Source organism: Pipistrellus hanaki (genome assembly GCF_964339955.1).
Source record: "Pipistrellus hanaki genome assembly, chromosome: 8".
Taxonomy (NCBI): Eukaryota; Metazoa; Chordata; class Mammalia; order Chiroptera; family Vespertilionidae; genus Pipistrellus; species Pipistrellus hanaki.
The window spans coordinates 55572399-55589471 of NC_140510.1; the positions used below are offsets into that span (position 1 = coordinate 55572399).

Genomic DNA, 17073 nt, shown 5'->3' on the forward strand with positions numbered 1-17073 from the left:
AACCCTGCCTCACCCACAGTCTCTGTCGCTGAGCCCCTCACGCCCTGCCCCAGGGGTGGCTTCCTGTCCCAGACGGGCAAACAGGAAATGCCCTCCCTGTAGAAAAAGCCTGGTTTTAGGTGCTAATTGTTCCTTGTGATCCCAACCCTCTACCTGTAGGATGTGGGGATGCTGATAGAGTTTTTGGGGTGGGGTGTTTAAAGAAAAACATACCCTGTCTGCCTGAAAAGGTTTGTCCCCAGGAGCCCTGGGCCGCGCTACTCTCTGAGGATGTCTTTCACAGCAAATTCGGACGGCAGAGTTCTGCCTTTGTTTAGCAGTGGAAAAATTACCCGCGGAATGAAAACAATCGCAATGCCCACGAGAAACGTGACTTAGCACAGTATATGCACTCGCTTCGTCTGCAAACATTCGGCAGTTTTATGACAACTAAGGACATGTGCCCCCAGGCCTCCGGAGCCTGTCGCTGGGAAGCCCTTCGAGAAGGAAGAATGCCTTGGTGGCTTCTGTTTCTGGCCCCACGAGAAGTCTGTTGGAGGCCTGGCCCTGGACTTGGAGTGTCGTGTTTGTGTGTGCTGGGGCGTGTGCTGAGTATTAACATTTTGTTCCCTTTCCTTCGTTTGGGGAGACTTCATCTGAGACCAGAGGACGCCGAGGAAGGGGTGCTCTGGGCTGAAGCCTGTGATGGGCCCGGAGACGGGGGCTCCTTCGCCCAGGAGATGCTGCTCTGGGAAGGGCCACACCCAGCGCCTCATCCCTTCTCACAGCCCAGGGATGAGCCCAGGGAGGTGCGGGCACACGGCCTGGGCTCAGGCCAAGGCCAGGCACTCTTGCCCATGAGGCTCGGCCACACCTTCACAGACACACGGTCTGCCATGAGGGCCCTTCCTATTCTAGCTGTGTGAGATAGGAGCTCTAGGATCAGCTCGAAGGTATTCATTTTTTATTTTAAAATATATTTTTATTTATTTCAGAGATGCAGGGAGGACCGGAGCCGTTGCCATGTGAAAACAGAGATTTTCCCAAACAGTGAACAATCCTGGTGATGTCACAGGCCTACCGAGGACCCAAATCAAATTGGTTCCGGTGCTGGGCAGCGCCTGTAACACTATCTGAGGTGACGACACAGCCTGGCCCGGGCAGGAGGGTTCGGAGGGTGGGGGCCTGCAGGTGGGCCCCAGGTGTTTCTGGGGTCACATATCCCAAACCACGCCTGTCAGAGGAGGCGGGGGCTTAGCAAAGAATCACCAAGCAGACGACCCCAGAAACAGGGTGCCAATGGCACTAGAGGCCCCTCCCACAGCAGCCCACGGGGGATGAACAGATCCCAAGGTGGAGGTGCAGAGCGAGGGGCCGCCGTGAGGACCTGGCGGAGCACAGGGTGGCCTCCCCCCCACGCCTCCGTGCCTGGCTGAAACCTAATCCTCATTCTTGGGCCCTCATGTCACGGCCTCAGCCCTGCCGGCCCCGCAGTCTGACGCAGTCAAGCTGTTCCGCTCTCCTCTCTTCCTCCAAGGGAAGGACCTCTGCGGGTGAAGTCATGGGAATAAAAGCTCCCTTTGCCCCCCAAGACGATGGGAGCGTGAAGTCGACATGCTCTTGGCCTCCCTCCTGGCGTCCAGGCAGGCGACCATTGCTGTTTGCTAGAGTAGAGCCCTTCCCGCAAGTGGTGTAGTCATCTAACTCTCAAATCATGTGATTGTCCCCCTGGCTCAGAGGAGGACACCGAGGCACAAGTCTTAGGACTGGCCCAAGCTCACAACGCCACCAAATGAAACCTCATCCAGGTCTGACTCCCTCATCTTGAGGGAGGTCGGTATCTCGGAAGAATCCACAGACTCTGCTTCAGTCAGCACACCTTGACTCAGTTCCCACTGTTGTCAGGTGCAAGGTCAGCTGCTAGGAGTCAGCCCCTCGTGGGCAGGTCCTTGGGCAATCTTACCTTTTTCACGTCTGCCTAGAGGGTCCCTTGGGTTATTTTCTGCAAGTGTTATTGTGATAGGCAGTCAGATGGACATGAAGTGAGTAAGGACAATGGACTGAGACGGTCACAAGGGACAACACTGGGAAAACAAGAACCTCACCCTCAGGTAACCTTCCCTCCCCTAGCATATCGCTGGTCATGTGGTGTAGACCCCCTGATCTCTCATATCGCTGGTTGTGCAATTTAGACCCTTGACCCTTTCCTCCCTAAGGATAACATCTAGGCCTCAGGTGTATTTCAACTCCAGGCCTGGAAAAGCAACGAAACCAGACAAGCTACGTCTTGGCTGCCTCAGGACCAGCTGCATTGACTAATGACTTCCTGCCCTGGGGGCTGATCAATCAGAGGAGACCATGACCTTGAAAAGACACACATGGAAAGCTGATGAATATTCTATTAAGAGCTCCCCTGAGGCCTTCCCTAAGATACCCACATGCAAGAGAGATGACTACCCTCTGAGCAGAGGACCCAGCACATGCTCTCCCCCAGGGGAGCATACCCAGGCCTTTCCCTCCCCCCTTCTTCCCTCTAAGGCAGTGTTTCCCAACCTTCTCTCATGATGAGAATCACCTGGTGGAGTTGTTAAAACACAGATTCCTGAATCCCAACTAAGAAGTGCTAAACTAGAATTTTTGGGAACACATAGGTAAAATTGTATACTTAACTAGTGCTCTAAGACAGATTTTATATACAGAGCACTAAGTTAGGTATGCAATTTTACCTATATGTTCTCAAAAATTCTAGTTTAGCACTTCTTAGTTGGGATTCAGGAATCTGTGTTTTAACAACTCCACCAGGTGATTCTCATCATGAGAGAAGGTTGGGAAACACTGCTCTAAGGGACCCCATGAGACCTGCAACCAGGGGAGCGTTGGGCATTGGCAGCTCATCCCAGGATTATCCCCAATCTGTCTCCAAGGCCCTCTTTCCTCTGACTTCCCAGGAGCCAAAGCAGCCCAGCCTAGGCTTTCTTATTGCTTCTTCTGTGCTAGACCTGTCCTTGGCTCACTGTCCCCAGCTTTCACAAACGTTCCACCTTAAGTGTGTGTTTGCTGCGGCAATAAATCCTTCCTTCCTTTGCTGCACTTTGTCTCTTGACTGAATTCTTTCCTTTAAGACAGGAAACGAGGTATCATCGTCTTACCGGTAACATCATGCTTCTAATAGATAATTTTTAAAAATTACACTTTAGTTCAACTTTCAATAGAATGCAAAAAGGGTAGATATCCATTACTATATTTGCCATTTTGTCAAGAATCAATTTTTTAAAAAATACCAGAGAATGAGTAATATTTTAAAAATACTTTTTATTGATTTCAAAGAGGGAGGGAGGGAGGGAGGGAGGGAGAGAGAGAGAGAGAGAGAGAGAGAGAGAGAGAGGGAGAGAAAATGAGAAAGAATCACCGATTTGGGGGAAAAATGAGGAACTTTTGTAATAATATGAACAATAAAGATTGATTTTTTTAAAAAAAAAGAATCACTGATTTGCTGCCTACGCCCCTTACAGGATTGAGCCAGAAACCCAGGCATGTGTCCTGACTGGGAATCAAACCATGACTTCCCAGTTCATAGGTTGATGCTCAACCAATGAACCACACCAGCTGGACAAAAATAAAATTCTTTTTTTTTTTTTTTTAAATATATTTTATTGATTTTTTACACAGAGAGGTAGGGAGAGGGATAGAGAGTTAGAAACATCGATCAGGTGCCTCCTGCACACCTCCCACTGGGGATGTGACTGCAACCAAGGTACATGCCCTTGACTGGAATCGGACCCGGGACTCTTGAGTCCGCAGGCCAACGCTCTATCCACTGAGCCAAACCGGTTTCGGCAAGAATAAAATTCTTAAATGTGATGGTGGCTCTCCTGGGAACCAAAGGGAGCTGAGTCCAAGTTGGCTGTGACCAATATCACTCCAGCCCCTGGTCCTGAGAAGCCTTGGGACAGTCTGCCAACTTTGAGGAAGTCATGTGGGCTCCCGGGCGTTCGTTCCACCCAGGGAAGAACTTCCTCCACGAAGGGCTCATCACAGTCCATGTCATGCTTCACTCGTCAGCGGCATGCCTGGCCGCCTTCCATGCTGGTGCTGAGGGCTCAGGAGACTCAACGGCAACCACGCTTTGCTTCAGGCTGAGTCTCACACTGGAACCCAGGGAGAGTGAGCATCCTCACCTCGTTTGTGGATCTGACCACCCACTCCGTGAGTCACTCTCAGATTCCAGGTCAGTACAGTGATTCCTCACCTAACATCTTCGATGGGTTCCAGGACTTTAAGCACAACCAGAGCATATAGAAAACCAATTTTACCATAGGATAACTAATAGAGACAAGAGTCAAGTTCGTATGGCATCTCATCAGCATTGTAATGGAATGATGTTGAATGAAACAACGTTATTCAAAACCTGCTGCCTGATTGGTGTGGCTCAGTGGTTGAGTGGTGACCTATGAACCAGGAGATCATGGTTTGATTCCCAGTCAGGGTATATGCCCTGATTGCAGCTTGGTCCCCAGTAGGGAGTGTGCAGGAGGCAGCTGATCTGTGATTCTCTCTCGTCACTATTGATTCTCTCTCTCTCTCTCTCTCTCTCTCTCTCTCTCTCTCTCTCTCCCTCCATTCTTCTCTGAAATTAATAAAAAGAATTTGTTTCTTTTAAATAAACTGTTGTAGTTAGTTTTTACTGGGCCAACTGGTTGACCTACCAAGTGGAACAGTGCTTGAAATTAACTACAGTGAATTGTCATGTGACCAGTTCCTTTAATTACACACATTTTCATGGGAGTGTCAACTGCCTGATACTAGCAATCACTGTCCCTAGTCCAGGGAAGATGTTCAACAATAAAAGGATCCTGTCTGGGATATCCTAGAAAACGCAAGTCAGATGGAAGTGGTTGGAAATATCTCCAGACCCTGACTCACCTGGAACCTTAAGGGAGCTGAGCACAAGTTGGCTAGGCTGAGCCTGGCTTCGGAGGACATTGTGTGGTCACTGAAGACTGGGGTCTGCTGGGTAAGGTGGTGGTACCTCAGTTTACCCAACATTGTCTATGGGAAAGACAGCCCACACCTACCTGGCAGACAGAGCACCCTGGTGCTGAGGAGATGGTTTCCCGCCCTCACTCTCATGGGCCTGAGAATTTGGTGGGCTTCTGCACATGTCCCAAGGTTGTCCACCCCCCTTTCTGGAAGTCCACAGTAGCCCCAAACCTTCTAAAGAGTCCTTGTTTCCCTGGGACTTTGATAAGGGGAAGAGGATGGCTTGGCTTGTTCTGTGGATGTTCCTTGAGTGAGTTACACCTGTCCTGTTATACCTTGTGAGTGTGCGGTGGTATGCTACAAAGCTTCCATGGGCCCGTGGCACCCTGTCCACCCTTCCCCGCCTGCTGTCTGCCCCCTCAGGCTGGCCACTATGCACAGTGGCAATGGCCTGTCTTCCCTCTGATTCTGGTTGGGTTTGTGGGGGAAGCACTATGGAGAGACTGCGGGGCAAAAATGAGAGTGGGGTTGGGTCCCTATTTTGCCACCTCCTCCCCGCTGGGTTGCAGGTGGCAGTGGGCAGTGGCTGTGTTCCTTTAGCAAAGGCCCAGCTCCTTGGCAGCCCTCTCTGCCCAGCTCTGGAGTCTGCATCTGCTCCGCCCCTTGTCCCTGGGGCAGAGGGGTGGTGACAGCTCCGCTAGCCCTGGGAGGCTTTGCCCACACCTGGGAAATGGCCCTTCATTAACCCTCTTCCTGAAGGCAATAATTGGTCTGATCCAGGCTCCCCAAATAAGGGCAGCTCAGCCAGTCAGAAGAGGGGCTCCCATCCTGGGTATTGCCCCCCATTGCTGAGGATGTGCAAGAGCAGAAAGCAAGTCCAATCCCAGGACACCAGCCCTTCAAACACCCGTTTGTGATCAAAGTGAGTCCATTTCAACCTCTGAGTCTTTGTTTTGAAACAGCTCTTGGCTGAGCACCTTCAATAACTTAAATGTTTCACAGAATTTTCGTACAGAGAGATTCAAGGGTCCCAGGAACCTTCACCCTCATTTTTATCCGCTCCACCAGCTGAATAGGGGCCTGGGTCTGGGGCTGGTGTTCCCAGGAGGCCCCTCGGCACCTGGGGCCTGAGGCAAACTCATTCTCCACAAGAAATGGGCTTGAGGAGTCAGGTCTGGGAGCAAAGTGGGTCTGATCCATGAAGCTGGGGGCCCAGGAACCCTCCCTCGGAACCAGGGTGCTGGAGGCACCTCTGGTCCCTGGTGGGGTTCAAGGAGGAGCCCATGGGGTGGCCCTGGAGAGGATCCGCAGGCCAGAGGGAGAGATACTGGAACTACCAGGGCCTCGGCTAGGCTGTATGGGACTGAAGCCAAGCTGTGGGCCTGTGACCCTGACAGAGTCAGTAACAAAGCTGGAGGCTCCTCAGCACCCAGTGAGAGCCCTCCATTGTCCCCTGGTGACAGACCTCGTTCGGGATGAGTAAGAAGGAGCAGGGAGCCTGACCACCTGTGTTCTGCTATGTGCTGGCAGGAGGAGCCCTTGCCCAGGAGGCTGCCTGGCAACAGGCCACAACGTGCCAGAAGTCCCTAATGATCCCTGCCCCCGTCCCCACTCCCTGCATCCCACCCCACATGGCCTCCCGCTGGGGACTTCCTGATGAAGAACCTTTGTACGCAAACCACCCCAAGAAACAGAAACCCTGGCCGAGAGCAGCCCTCCTGCTCACCCCCCACCCTCAGAGCCCCTGTGCAGGTGGAAGGACCCTCTCTCCTGTCCACCACACACGGCTCCTTCCTCCCGTCCGAGTGGGTGCTGCCCTCCAAGGGGCGTGGCACAGCAAAGCTGAGCGTGGTCCTCCTTTGTCCCCAGAAGCGGCCTTAGGGAAACGGGCTCCAATAAGCAGAGGTCGAGAAGGAGGGGCGAGTCAGCAGCCACCTGAGCTGCCAGTGGGCCCTGGAGCTGGAGCTGGAGTCCCAGAGAGGGTGGCTGCTGGCCGTGGGCACGCTGCTGGGGGCCAGGCTGCCCCCTCCCCAGCAGCTTCAGTCACCCCTCATTTGCACATCTTCCTCTCCGGCCCATTGGGTTCTCACTCCTCGCTCCTTCCTCTGAGGTCTCAGACTCCCCTGTGGGCTAGGGAGCTGTTCACCGTCTATTTGGGCGTCAGAATCCTAGCCCTTGCGGCTGGTTAGCTCAGAGTTGGTGTGGTGGCCGCGGAGACCAAAACCATGTCCCTCTGATGTCCCTGGTGCCCTGGGTCCGGCCCCCGCCCAGTGAACAAACAAGCAAAACTAAACGGGTGCTCCCGTGGGGGGCCGGCTGGCTGCCCCGGGTGTGCGGGAGCCCTCAGTGCTCCTGGACGGGGCTGAAGCGCTGGGTCCACTTGGAGACGTCCAGGAAGACGGTGGAGGCGCAGTGGTAGAGCCAGAGGCGGGGCAGGGCGCCGTGGCGGACCCAGGCGTCCCTTCTGGGGTCGTAGGCCTCCATCTCCACGTGGTAGTCGCCCTCCATGCCCTGCCAGCGGCCGCCCGTCAGGTACAGCGCGTTGCCCAGCGGCACCAGCGCGCCGTTCTCGTGCAGGCTGTGCAGGGACTGCACCTGTGGCGGGCAGTGGGCAGTGGTCAGTGTCCGGTGGTGGCCGGAGTGTGGTGACAAGGGGACATGCAGAGAGGAACGTCCCACCCAGGGCACCAGCACACCTGGGACCTGGGATGTCACTCTGGCTCCCTGTGACTCTCTTTCCCCTCCAGCTCCTCCTGTGGGGAGGCCCCACAGCACCCCCCTGCTCCGGCCCCCAGCCCAGGACGATGTTTCAGCCCCCTCGTGTTCCCCAGGGCCCAGATCTGCTCATTCCGGGAAGCTGGAGTGAGGGGGCAGGAGGCCTGAGCCTGGAGCTGCCTCCCAGGTGAGGTCTGGGCTGGGCCTCTGATTCTCAGCTGCTCTCTTAAAGGGGACAGATGTGGCCTCAGCAGCAGACACATCTGTGGGGCCACTTGCTCCATGGGCCCTTCTCTCAGCTGGGGGCCAGGCTTTCCCCCTCCCCAGCTGCTTCAACACCCCTGGCCTTGGCTCATGGCTTCAGGAGTGTCCTGGGTGGGGGTGGGGGTCAGGGCCAGCAGCCGCCTAAGGCCCGAGAGAGATGTGGGTGCTTCTGGAAGAGCCCGGATAGCAGTAAGGAGAGGTTTGTCTGTGGCCTGCACCCGAAGGCAGTAATGGGTGCCCCCGCCCCCTACACACCCCACTACCCGCCTCGGGCCTGGAGGGGGCAAGTGCAGCTACATGGCTGGGACCCTGCCCAGAGCAGTAGCGTGAGCCGAGGCCCAGTTGAGATGGTCCGGGAAGAAAGCCCCGCCTGGCAGCGTGTGCCCTGCACCTGCTGTGCCACCGTAATGGGGCACTGGTCAGCTGAGCACTGACGCCCAAGGACAGCTGTGGGCAGTGGGATCTCGGAGGCCCTGTGTGGCCAGGCCCTGGGGCAGCTGCAGGAAGCAGAGCCACCTTCTGGGGCTCCAGGACTGAGGATCTCAGGGCAGGTGGGGAGGGCCCAGCACTGACCAGTGCTGAGGCATTGAGGGCTCTGGGCACTGCCCTCCTTCTCCAGGAGACACCGGAGAAGGATCAGGGCTCTGGTGCCCCCGAGGGCGAGTCTCAAAATGCCCACTTCCTGCTCCCTGCCCTGGGCCAGCGGCTAGAGGAGAAGGAGGTGCTAAGAAGCTGGCTGCCCCCACCTCACCCCCAGCTCAGGAATCTGCACCCTGGCTTGACTACTCTGCGGACGGAAGACTCCCTCCCTCTGGGCCTGGCCCTCAGCTGTGGGGAAGCACCTCTGGCTGAGCCTGCTTTTGTGCCCATCAAGGAGGACGGCGGTCCCATGCTGGGGACAGAGCACTCAGTGACCAGTACCCCCCGTCCTTGGCTCCTTCATCCTCACGCTGGGCCCTCATCTCCCCTTCACTGTCCTCCCTGTGGGGACACCCCAGGCCCCGCTGCCCACAGGCCTGCTCTGTGTGGAGTCAGGGCTCCGGGGGTGGGAGTCACACTGGGAGGCGAGGCTGAGGCCCACCTTCTGCCACAGGTTGGCCCCGGGGTCGTACACGTAGACCTTCTTGGTGTTGTCGCCGACCAGGTAGAGCGCCCCCTGCAGAGCCGCACAGCGCGGCGAGGACAGGTACTTGGGGAGGAAGGGCGAGGCGATCATACTCCACGCTTCTGCGGGGACACAGGGTCTGAGGCTCCTCCAGGACAGCACCCCCTGCTGAGCTGGGAGGGAGCCCTGGCCCGGGAGGGAGGGGCCCACAGACCCGAGCCCACTGCTCGCCCCCCACGGTCTCTGGACAGGCGGAGGGGGCCTGGGGGGCTTGCGGAAGGGGCTCAGGGGCAGGAGGCCCTCAGAGCCTCATCCTCAGGTCCTGAGCAGGGCCTTGGGGTGGGGGCCACCCCACCCTCACCAGCACCCTGGGCCTCTGCCTCCTTTTTTTTTTTTTTTTTTTTTTTAATTCTTTTTAAAAAAATTTTATTGATTTTTTTACAGAGAGGAAGAGAGAGGGATAGAGAGTTAGGAACATCGATGAGAGAGAATCATCGATCAGCTGCCTCTTGCACATTCCCCAATTGGGATGTACCCGCAACCAAGGTACATGCCCTTGACCGGAATCGAACCCGGGACCCTTCAGTCCACAGGCCAACGCTCTTTCCACTGAGCCAAACCGGTTTCGGCCTCTGCCTCCTTCTTGCCCTGTCCCCTTGGTCTGCTAACCTGGGGCCCCACCTGACCCTGGGCCCAGCTGGCCTCCTGTGGGATCCTCACACCCATCCTGCAAAGTGGGTCCCAGTATCATGTCCACTGTCCAGGGGACAGAACAGAGGGTGAGAGATGGGGCTGGAAGAGCCACCGAGCCAGAGCAGCCCAGCTGGAGCCAAACTCTGTCCCAAGCGCAGAGACCGAGCTGCTGCCACTGGGCCCTGTGGGTCCAGGCCACCACTCCGGGCCCATGCGGCCAGTTCCAGGCACATACAGCAGCCAGCCAGCGTCCCAGATCTGGGGCTGGGCTTCCCTGTCACCCGCCCTGGGCCACTCTGCCCCAGCCCCCATGACCGCTAGTCGGGTGGGGGCTGTTGCTCTGTGCAGTGACCCCTCGTTTCCCCCCTGGGCCCCACGTGTCCGCGGGGTTTCCCACCTGTGATGGGGTTGTAGCACTGCAGGGCCAGTGCGTTGTACTTGCAGGCGCTGGAGCCCACCAGGTAGAGCCGGCCCTGGCAGCTGGCCGCGGAGAAATTGCTGACGTACTTCAGGGCGGGGCTGACCGGCGTCCAGGTGTCTGTGTAGGGGTCGTAGCTCTCCACCTCCACCACGTCCAGGGTGGTGCCTGTAGGGGCGGGACAGGGCTGCAGGGGGCATGGTGGGGCAAGGGTGACAGCAAAGGGACCCACTGTGGATCTCCATACCCCAGGGACTTCCCTGAGGAGGGGACCCCGAGCTGAGGTTCTGGGATGGGAGTAGCCCTCTGCTGGCAGCTGGAGGCCAGCCCCTCAAGGGTCTCCTTCTGGGGACTGACTCGTCCTGTTTCCTGTGTCCCTGGATGTCCAGGTGGCACTGTCCAGATGGGAATTCCGCTGCCCAGCCTGCCCGGAAGCCCTGGCGTGGGTCCTGTTTACCCCAGACAGTGAGCTCCAAAGGCAGGATGGGGGCAGTGCCCTGTCGGCCCTGGGGCCAGCATGGGGGCTCTCTGGTCCCCAGTGAGGGGGTGGGGGCGGGGAGCCGTTGTTGCAGGATTGCGAGGCCCCCAGGCTGCAGAGAGGTGGAGGGGGCCTCTGAGGAGCAGCAGGCAGCCTGGGGACGGCGGAGGGGGCAGCCTTACCGCCGATGACATAGATCTCCCCGTTGAGCGCGGAGCTGGCATGGTTTGTGCGGGCCTTCAGCATGGGTGCCACCGGCCTCCAGGCCGCCTCCTTCATTGGAAAGCACCAGGCTTGGGTGGTTGACCAGGTGTCCGTCTTGGTGCCCCGAGAGCCACCTGCCAGGAGAGGTTCTGTCCCTAAGATGCCCATCAGTCTGGGGTCTCTGGGCATCAAGAGCCCTGCCCCCTTCTCCCCAGGCCAGGCCTCCGTGCTGCCGGACACCAGGCCGGGGGGACCACAGTGGCTCCGTCTAGCAGGGTGGCCTGCTCCTCCACAAATAACGGGCACAAGATCAGTGGTTTAAAAGCCCACCCGTGGCCCTAACCGGTTTGGCTCAGTGGCTAGAGCGTCAGCCTGTGGACTGAAAGGTCCCAGGTTCGATTCCGGTCAAGGGCATGTACCTTGGTTTCGGGCACATCCCCAATAGAGGATGTGCAGGAGGCAGCTGATCAATGTTTCTCTCTCATCGATGTTTCTAACTCTCTATCCTTCTCCTTTCCTCTCTGTAAAAAATTCAATAAAATATATTTAAAAAAAGAATGACCCCTCCCCCATCACACAGTTCCGTCTTGGGAGGACCGGGCTGCAGGAGCGTGGCAAGGCCACCTGGCGGCCACGTCAGGCAGGGACTGTTCCCTGCACCCCCATGTGGCTCCGGGTGGCCCCGTGTGGCCCTAAAATTTCCTCGTTTCACACCCTGAAAAGCTCTGCAGGAGTCTTGACTAAACTGTGGGTCCCCCTAAGCGCAGGGGGGCCCCGTCTGCCCACCTGTGACGTAGACGCTGTTGTTCAGCGCGGCCAGGGAGAAGCCCCACTTGTGGAAGTCGGGGAAGTCGGGGAGCGGCGTCCACCTCTCTGGCAGGAGGAGAGAGGCAGGGTCAGCATCAGAGCTCCCTGCTGGGGCCTGCACCCCCAAACCCCCTCTGCTCAGTGGTGCAGAGACGTCCCCTCACCGCAAAAGGGTAAGGGGCCACTCAGCTGCCGCAGGAGTGGGGGCCACCCCAGTGGGGGCAAGGGGATCCGAGGCGCCCCTGGTGCTCCATGTGCATTGCCAAGCCCGGCTCCTGGTGACCCCCTGGAGCCTGGCACCCGGACTGGACACAGCACAGCCCAGGGTGAGCCGAGGGCGGCCAGGCCCCAGAGGCTGCTCCCACATGACCCTGCGGTTGATCCCACTGACCCCGAATGGGCCTTTTGGCCTGGTCCCACCTCAGCCAGAGGGGTGATGGGTTAAAGGGCCTGGTCTCTAGTCGCTAGTGGGTTATAACAGAAGCATCACTCCTTCCCGAATCCCTCACGCATTTGCCCTGAGCCCCTTCTGTGCTCACGTGGGCCGGGGGCATGCGGGGGCCAGATGTGGACTGGATGGCAGAGTGGTCCACACCAGCTCTCAGCACCAGCTGTGCGGCCGGGGGAAGCCCTGGCCACAGGTCCTTCCTCTTGAAATGGGGATGACTCCCACCTCCCAGGGATGTGTGGGGACTACACGGGGTGGCGTGTGTCTGTCACACAGCGACTGCTCAGCAGAGGTGGCTTCTAGGACAGAGGAAGGCACCCAAGTCAGACCTGCCTTCATGGAGCTGCGTGAGGTGAGCGGAGGAAGGAGTGCTGAGAAGACGCGTTGAGGACATAGAAACGAGACAATAAAAGTGGGCACAGTTACGTCCTGTAAGCCGACACATTTGGGGTTTTATGGAAGGCTGTGGGAGGGGCACAGCCTTGGGGACGTCCCTTGGAAAAGTCTGCTTGTTGTTGACAACAGTTTTCAGAACACGCAGAACTTGGGGCCTTGCTGGGCAGGGGCTGTGTGCCCTCCTGACTCATGTCTGTGCCACCCCATGGGGAGTGCCCAGTAGTCAGTCACCAGGCCTTTGCCTGCCAGCACCTCCCCCCTCGCCCCCCTCCCAGTGGGATCCGAGGGACAGCTGCTTCCGCACTGAGTCAGCTGAGCTCATTTTCTGATGTCAGGCCCGAAATCCCCTGACCTGGGACGGCCCGCCCCAAGCCCACCAGCCCCTGATGCCATGGGGGTGGCTGGCCACCTGCCCCGCAGCCCCAGGACACCAGCAGCCTGCATCAGTGCAGCCCAAAGGCTGCCTGGGCCAGCGTGCCCTCCCCATCCCCCGCAGGAGAGGCGCTTCAGAGGGCAGGGCAGGCCCCTGCCTGTTGGCTCCACATTTCAACTGTGCGAAGGAGCCCATTTCACAGGTGAGGAAACTGAGGCTCAGGGAGGTAAAGTGACCTGCTCCGAGGCTGCAATTAGAATCCCATTGGGGCTGCACCCCACCCTGAGGCCATAGGGGCACTCAGGGCACAGGGCACCAAGAGGAAGCAGCTGCCAGGTCACCCATCCCACACCGTGTGGTCTGGGCAGCAGAACCTCTTATTGGGGCCCCACGGCCTAAAAGACAATACCGAGGGCTTTGGGTGAAGGGAGAGGGGCCTGCGGTGCCCCCTGCCGTCCGCATCCCCTCCCCCCGTCTCGCCCACCGCCCCCTGAGGCCCGGGCACACCCAGGATGGGCCTGTTCTCTGAGCTCCTCACAGGGGCTCCTGTCCGGCGGCAGGCGGAGCTCGGTGCCGGCTACTCACTGGCTTTGGCGTTGTAGAAGGCGAAGTTCTCGAGATGGGGTGCGGGCTCCTCGGCGCCCTCCTCGGCCTCCTCCAGGGCCCGGCCGCCCACCACCACCAGGACCTCCTCCAGCTGCTGCGGCAGGGCCGGCGGCGCCTGTGGGCCAGGGGCTGCGGTCAGAGGGAAGGGTGTCCGCGCCCAGGGCCCAGCGCTCGCAGGCCTTGGCGGTGTTCTCTGAGGCGGGTGGTAAGTAGCCTTGACATTCGGGGACAGCTTTGGGTGCTTCCGTGTTGGTGCACATGTGTGGGTGGGTAAGGTTCAGTGTGTATGCCCATGCATGTGCATGTATGTGCCCATGTGTGTACATGTGCCCATATGTGTGGTGACTGCATCAAAGCACGGAACAGCGAGAGGTAGGGCAGCTGCCCTGTGCCCTGAGTGTGAGAGCAGCTCTCCCTCCTTCCAGTGGCCACCACGTGCCTGCCCAGGCGTTCCTGCACCCCCTTTTGGAAGTGACCCCAGACGCTGTCCCCACGCCCCCCATAAGCCTCCCCCTGCACCCGGATTCCTGCTCCCGACTCGGATGGCCCTGGCAGGCGGGAAATGCTGACCTGGTCCCACCCTAGCTGGTAAGCAGCCACTGTCCAGAGCTCCCAGGACCCAGGGGTTCCACTGGCCCTCTGGCCCCTCCCATGGATGCCTGCACTCCCTCCACCAGCAATTATAATACAAGGTGACTCCCTCACGGGGCGGGGCCCCAGCTGGCTCTGCCTCGAGCTGGCCCTCTGCGCCTGGCGGTGCAGGGCCACCTTGCACCTCGTCCCTGGCCTGAGCACGGTTTTGTCTCTGGACTTGGTTGCTGAGACATCCTCCGGAGCAAGGCCCTGAGCAAGCAGCAGGTGGACCTGCCGGCTCCCTGTCCCAGCCACACCCTGGCCTGTCACTTCATCAGGGCCTGCCCTGCCCGCCGGGCCCGCTGCCAGCAGAGAGGAAACTGCACCCGTTAGAGCTCCAGCCTCCTAAGGGGCAGGTGGCAGCGGCCGCCACGCCTGTCTGCGCTCCTGTCCCCTCCTCCTCACATTTGACACGCCCGAGCACCATCTGCACCTGGGGGTGAACGGTGCCCTCTCCATCCCCTTGCAGGTGGAGTACCTGAGCTGCCCCCTCCCCGGCCCCCCTTCCCCACTCACCCCATCTTGGCCCTGGGACAGGGCTGCTTGACACGCCTCCGACTCCAGGATGAGCGGCTCTGTGGCCAGCAGCCGCTGCACGCAGGGCCTGGGCACGGCGTCCAGGCGCACCAAGCCGAGCAGCTCAGGCAGGCGGGCGGCCCGGGCCTGGGGGTCGTGGCGCACCCAGCGCAGCAGGGCCTCCAGCCGGCTCTGTTCCGGCTGCGCCTGCAGCAGGTCGCTGGCCAGGCAGGCGGCCAGCCGGTCCTGGGACAGCTGCAGGAACTCGTCCTCCCGCGCCACCGCCTCGAAGTTCTCCCGCAGGAAGGCCCAGGCCTTGGCCACCACGCCCAGCAGCCCCTGCTGCTCCCCGAACTCACAGATGCCCAGGCAGTTGGTGGCATCCAGCTGCTGCTGCAGGTACCGGCCGCACACCTTCTGCACGGCGGGGAAGTGGAGGCGCGCGGCCGTGCGGGTCAGGGCCTCCACGTTGGCCTGGGTGATGGTCAGCCGGCCCGTGTACACGAAGTCCACCAGCTGCCCCACCACGGCCGCCTCCACGTCCCACAGCTCCACGCGCGCCGAGAAGCTCTCGGCAAAGTCGCCTGCGAACATGGCGTGGAAGTAGGGGCTGCTGAGCGCCAGGAGGCCGCGGTGGCAGGGCAGCTCCCGGCCGCCCACCAGCAGCGTGACGTCAGCCAGCTTGGGCTGTGCGCGCAGCCTCTGCAGCCCGTCCAGCATGTCCTGGGCGTGCGAGGGCAGGTGGAAGTCCAGGTCGTCCACGTTCCGAACCATGGCTGCGGAGCCGACACGGCCAGCCCCCGGGAAGAAGCTCCTGGGGCGAGAGGGAAGCAGGTCAGCTGGGGCTCGTGGTCTCGTTCTCATCGGTCCTCCCCCACCCACAGGCCTCTGCAGAGCACCCAGTGGCCTCCCCTGCTCCCCGACCCGCCGTGGCCGGGGAGGGCGTTGGGGACGTTGGAGAGGCTGCCTGCCCCACTGCCCCTGGTCCCCCGGAGCCTTGGTCTGCTATGTGTCCTGGGGGAGCTGCGGCCGCTCCGGTCCGGTTTCCTCATCTGCAGACTGAGAGCTGACTGTGAAGGGGCCGTGTGACCGCGTCTCTGCAGCAGCTCTCGCTGAGGCTCCCGTGTGCTTGGCCACATCCCAAGGGTGGCTCACGCCCTCACCCCACAGCCTTGCGGGCTCTTCGCGTCCCTTTTACAGGTGAGGAAACTGAGGCACAAAGCAGCACTTGCTTAGGGTCACGCCGCAGGAAGCGGGGGAGCCAGACTGGGAAGCCCCTGCGGAACCCCCCGGTTCCCGTCGTCTCTGGGTACAGGTTGGTAAGGACAAACCAAGGTAAACTTTCTGATTTCACAGCCCAGGGCTCATTTCATCCGAGTCAGCAAGTGCACCTCTGGGCTTACTTAGTTACGCGCATGCTGATTTGTGTTCTTCTGAAATTTCACTCTAAGGAGGCCTCCCCAGAGAAGGAAGCAGTTTGCCTGGAGGCTTTGGCCTGGCCTTCCCCACAGCTGCAAGGAGCTGCAGCCAGAGAAACAGTCTGTCCACCAGGGAGCGCCTTCCGCAGCCGCCGTCCCTGGGGACGGAGCCCCCGAAACAAGCGGTGAACTGCGCAGGCCCCTGGGGTGGGAGGCCTCGCCGAGCTGACGGTCCCTCCCCTCCTGCTGGTGCCCATCCCCATCCTGCAGAGCAGGCGCGGACCCAGGGAACCCACCTGGGGTCCTGAGCACCTTCTCAGGCTCACGCCAGGAGAGGACGGGTCAGCAGGCCCTGGCTGATACCTGCCTCCCCCTCACTCCCCCAGGCCTCTGGCTGGTGATGGCAGCTCTGCTCTCCGAAGGGAGGTTAGCAGATTAGCGGGCAGCCACTGTCCCCAGACCTCGCATTCCCGTCATTGCTGGGTCCCTTTGGCCCACTGCTACCGTGACGGGCCCCAGCGGCCGGAGTGCCCAACCACATTCCTGCGGGGCTACAGGCTTGTCTGCTGCCACCTGCCACCCTGCAGTAACAGCCCAGGGTGGGGCTGCTGGAGGGTCCCAGAGCCTCACCCAGTGCCTGTCTGGGCCGGGGGAGAGGTGGGCTGAGCAGGCAGGGCAGCAAAGGAAGGGCCTTAATCCAGCTCCAGCCGGATGCCGGGCGCTGTGGCCCGGGCTGCAGTTGGGGTGCGGTCCAGCCTCCCCCTTGCTGGGCACAGAGGGAAGTCTGAGTCCCCACCCCACGCTGAGGGCTGGGCTTGACCACGATCTCGAATCCGGTGTCCTGGGGGGCCACGGCCCGCTCTGACCGTGGAGGTGTCCGGCACTGTGGTCACCAAGCCCACGGGCGTCGCCACGGTGATCCACTGTCTCCCAGCCTCCCTCCCCCTCCCGTCTGCCCGCTCCAGAGCCCCCTGACCTACCTCTCCGTGGGCCCCTGCGCCCCGTTGCTGAGGACTCCGGCCGGAGAACAGACTGGCCAG

General features: G+C 59.9%; 1 protein-coding gene across 2 annotated transcripts; it reads right to left on the reverse strand.

Moving 5' to 3' along the window:
- Nucleotides 1–5892: 5892 nt before the first annotated feature.
- On the reverse strand, nucleotides 5893–17069 carry KLHL30 (kelch like family member 30). 2 transcript variants are annotated; one of them, XM_084893082.1, is made up of 8 exons: nucleotides 17014–17069; nucleotides 14616–15429; nucleotides 13446–13581; nucleotides 11623–11709; nucleotides 10815–10970; nucleotides 10134–10322; nucleotides 9020–9165; nucleotides 5893–7554 (listed from the first exon to the last, which is right to left on the reverse strand). In XM_084893082.1, exons 2-8 carry the CDS (start codon nucleotides 15387–15389, stop codon nucleotides 7303–7305), a joined length of 1740 nt encoding a protein of 579 aa, XP_084749208.1. In that variant the 5' UTR covers nucleotides 15390–15429; nucleotides 17014–17069; the 3' UTR covers nucleotides 5893–7302. The 2 variants fall into 2 exon arrangements, with proteins under 2 accessions (XP_084749208.1, XP_084749207.1); XM_084893081.1 differs by having other exon boundaries at nucleotides 10134–10341.
- Between the last annotated feature and the right edge of the window lie 4 nt (nucleotides 17070–17073).

Coding starts and splice junctions, on each gene's coding strand:
- KLHL30 (XM_084893081.1), bottom strand. CDS start 15,389: ATGGTTCGGAACGTGGACGACCTGGACTTCCACCTGCCCTCGCACGCC. Junction 10,342..10,814: donor GGAGATCTATGTCATCGGCG/GTAAGGCTGCCC, acceptor TGCCCCCTGCAG/CCCTGTCCCGCCCCTACAGG. Junction 7,555..9,019: donor GGGCCAACCTGTGGCAGAAG/GTGGGCCTCAGC, acceptor TGCCCGCCACAG/GTGCAGTCCCTGCACAGCCT.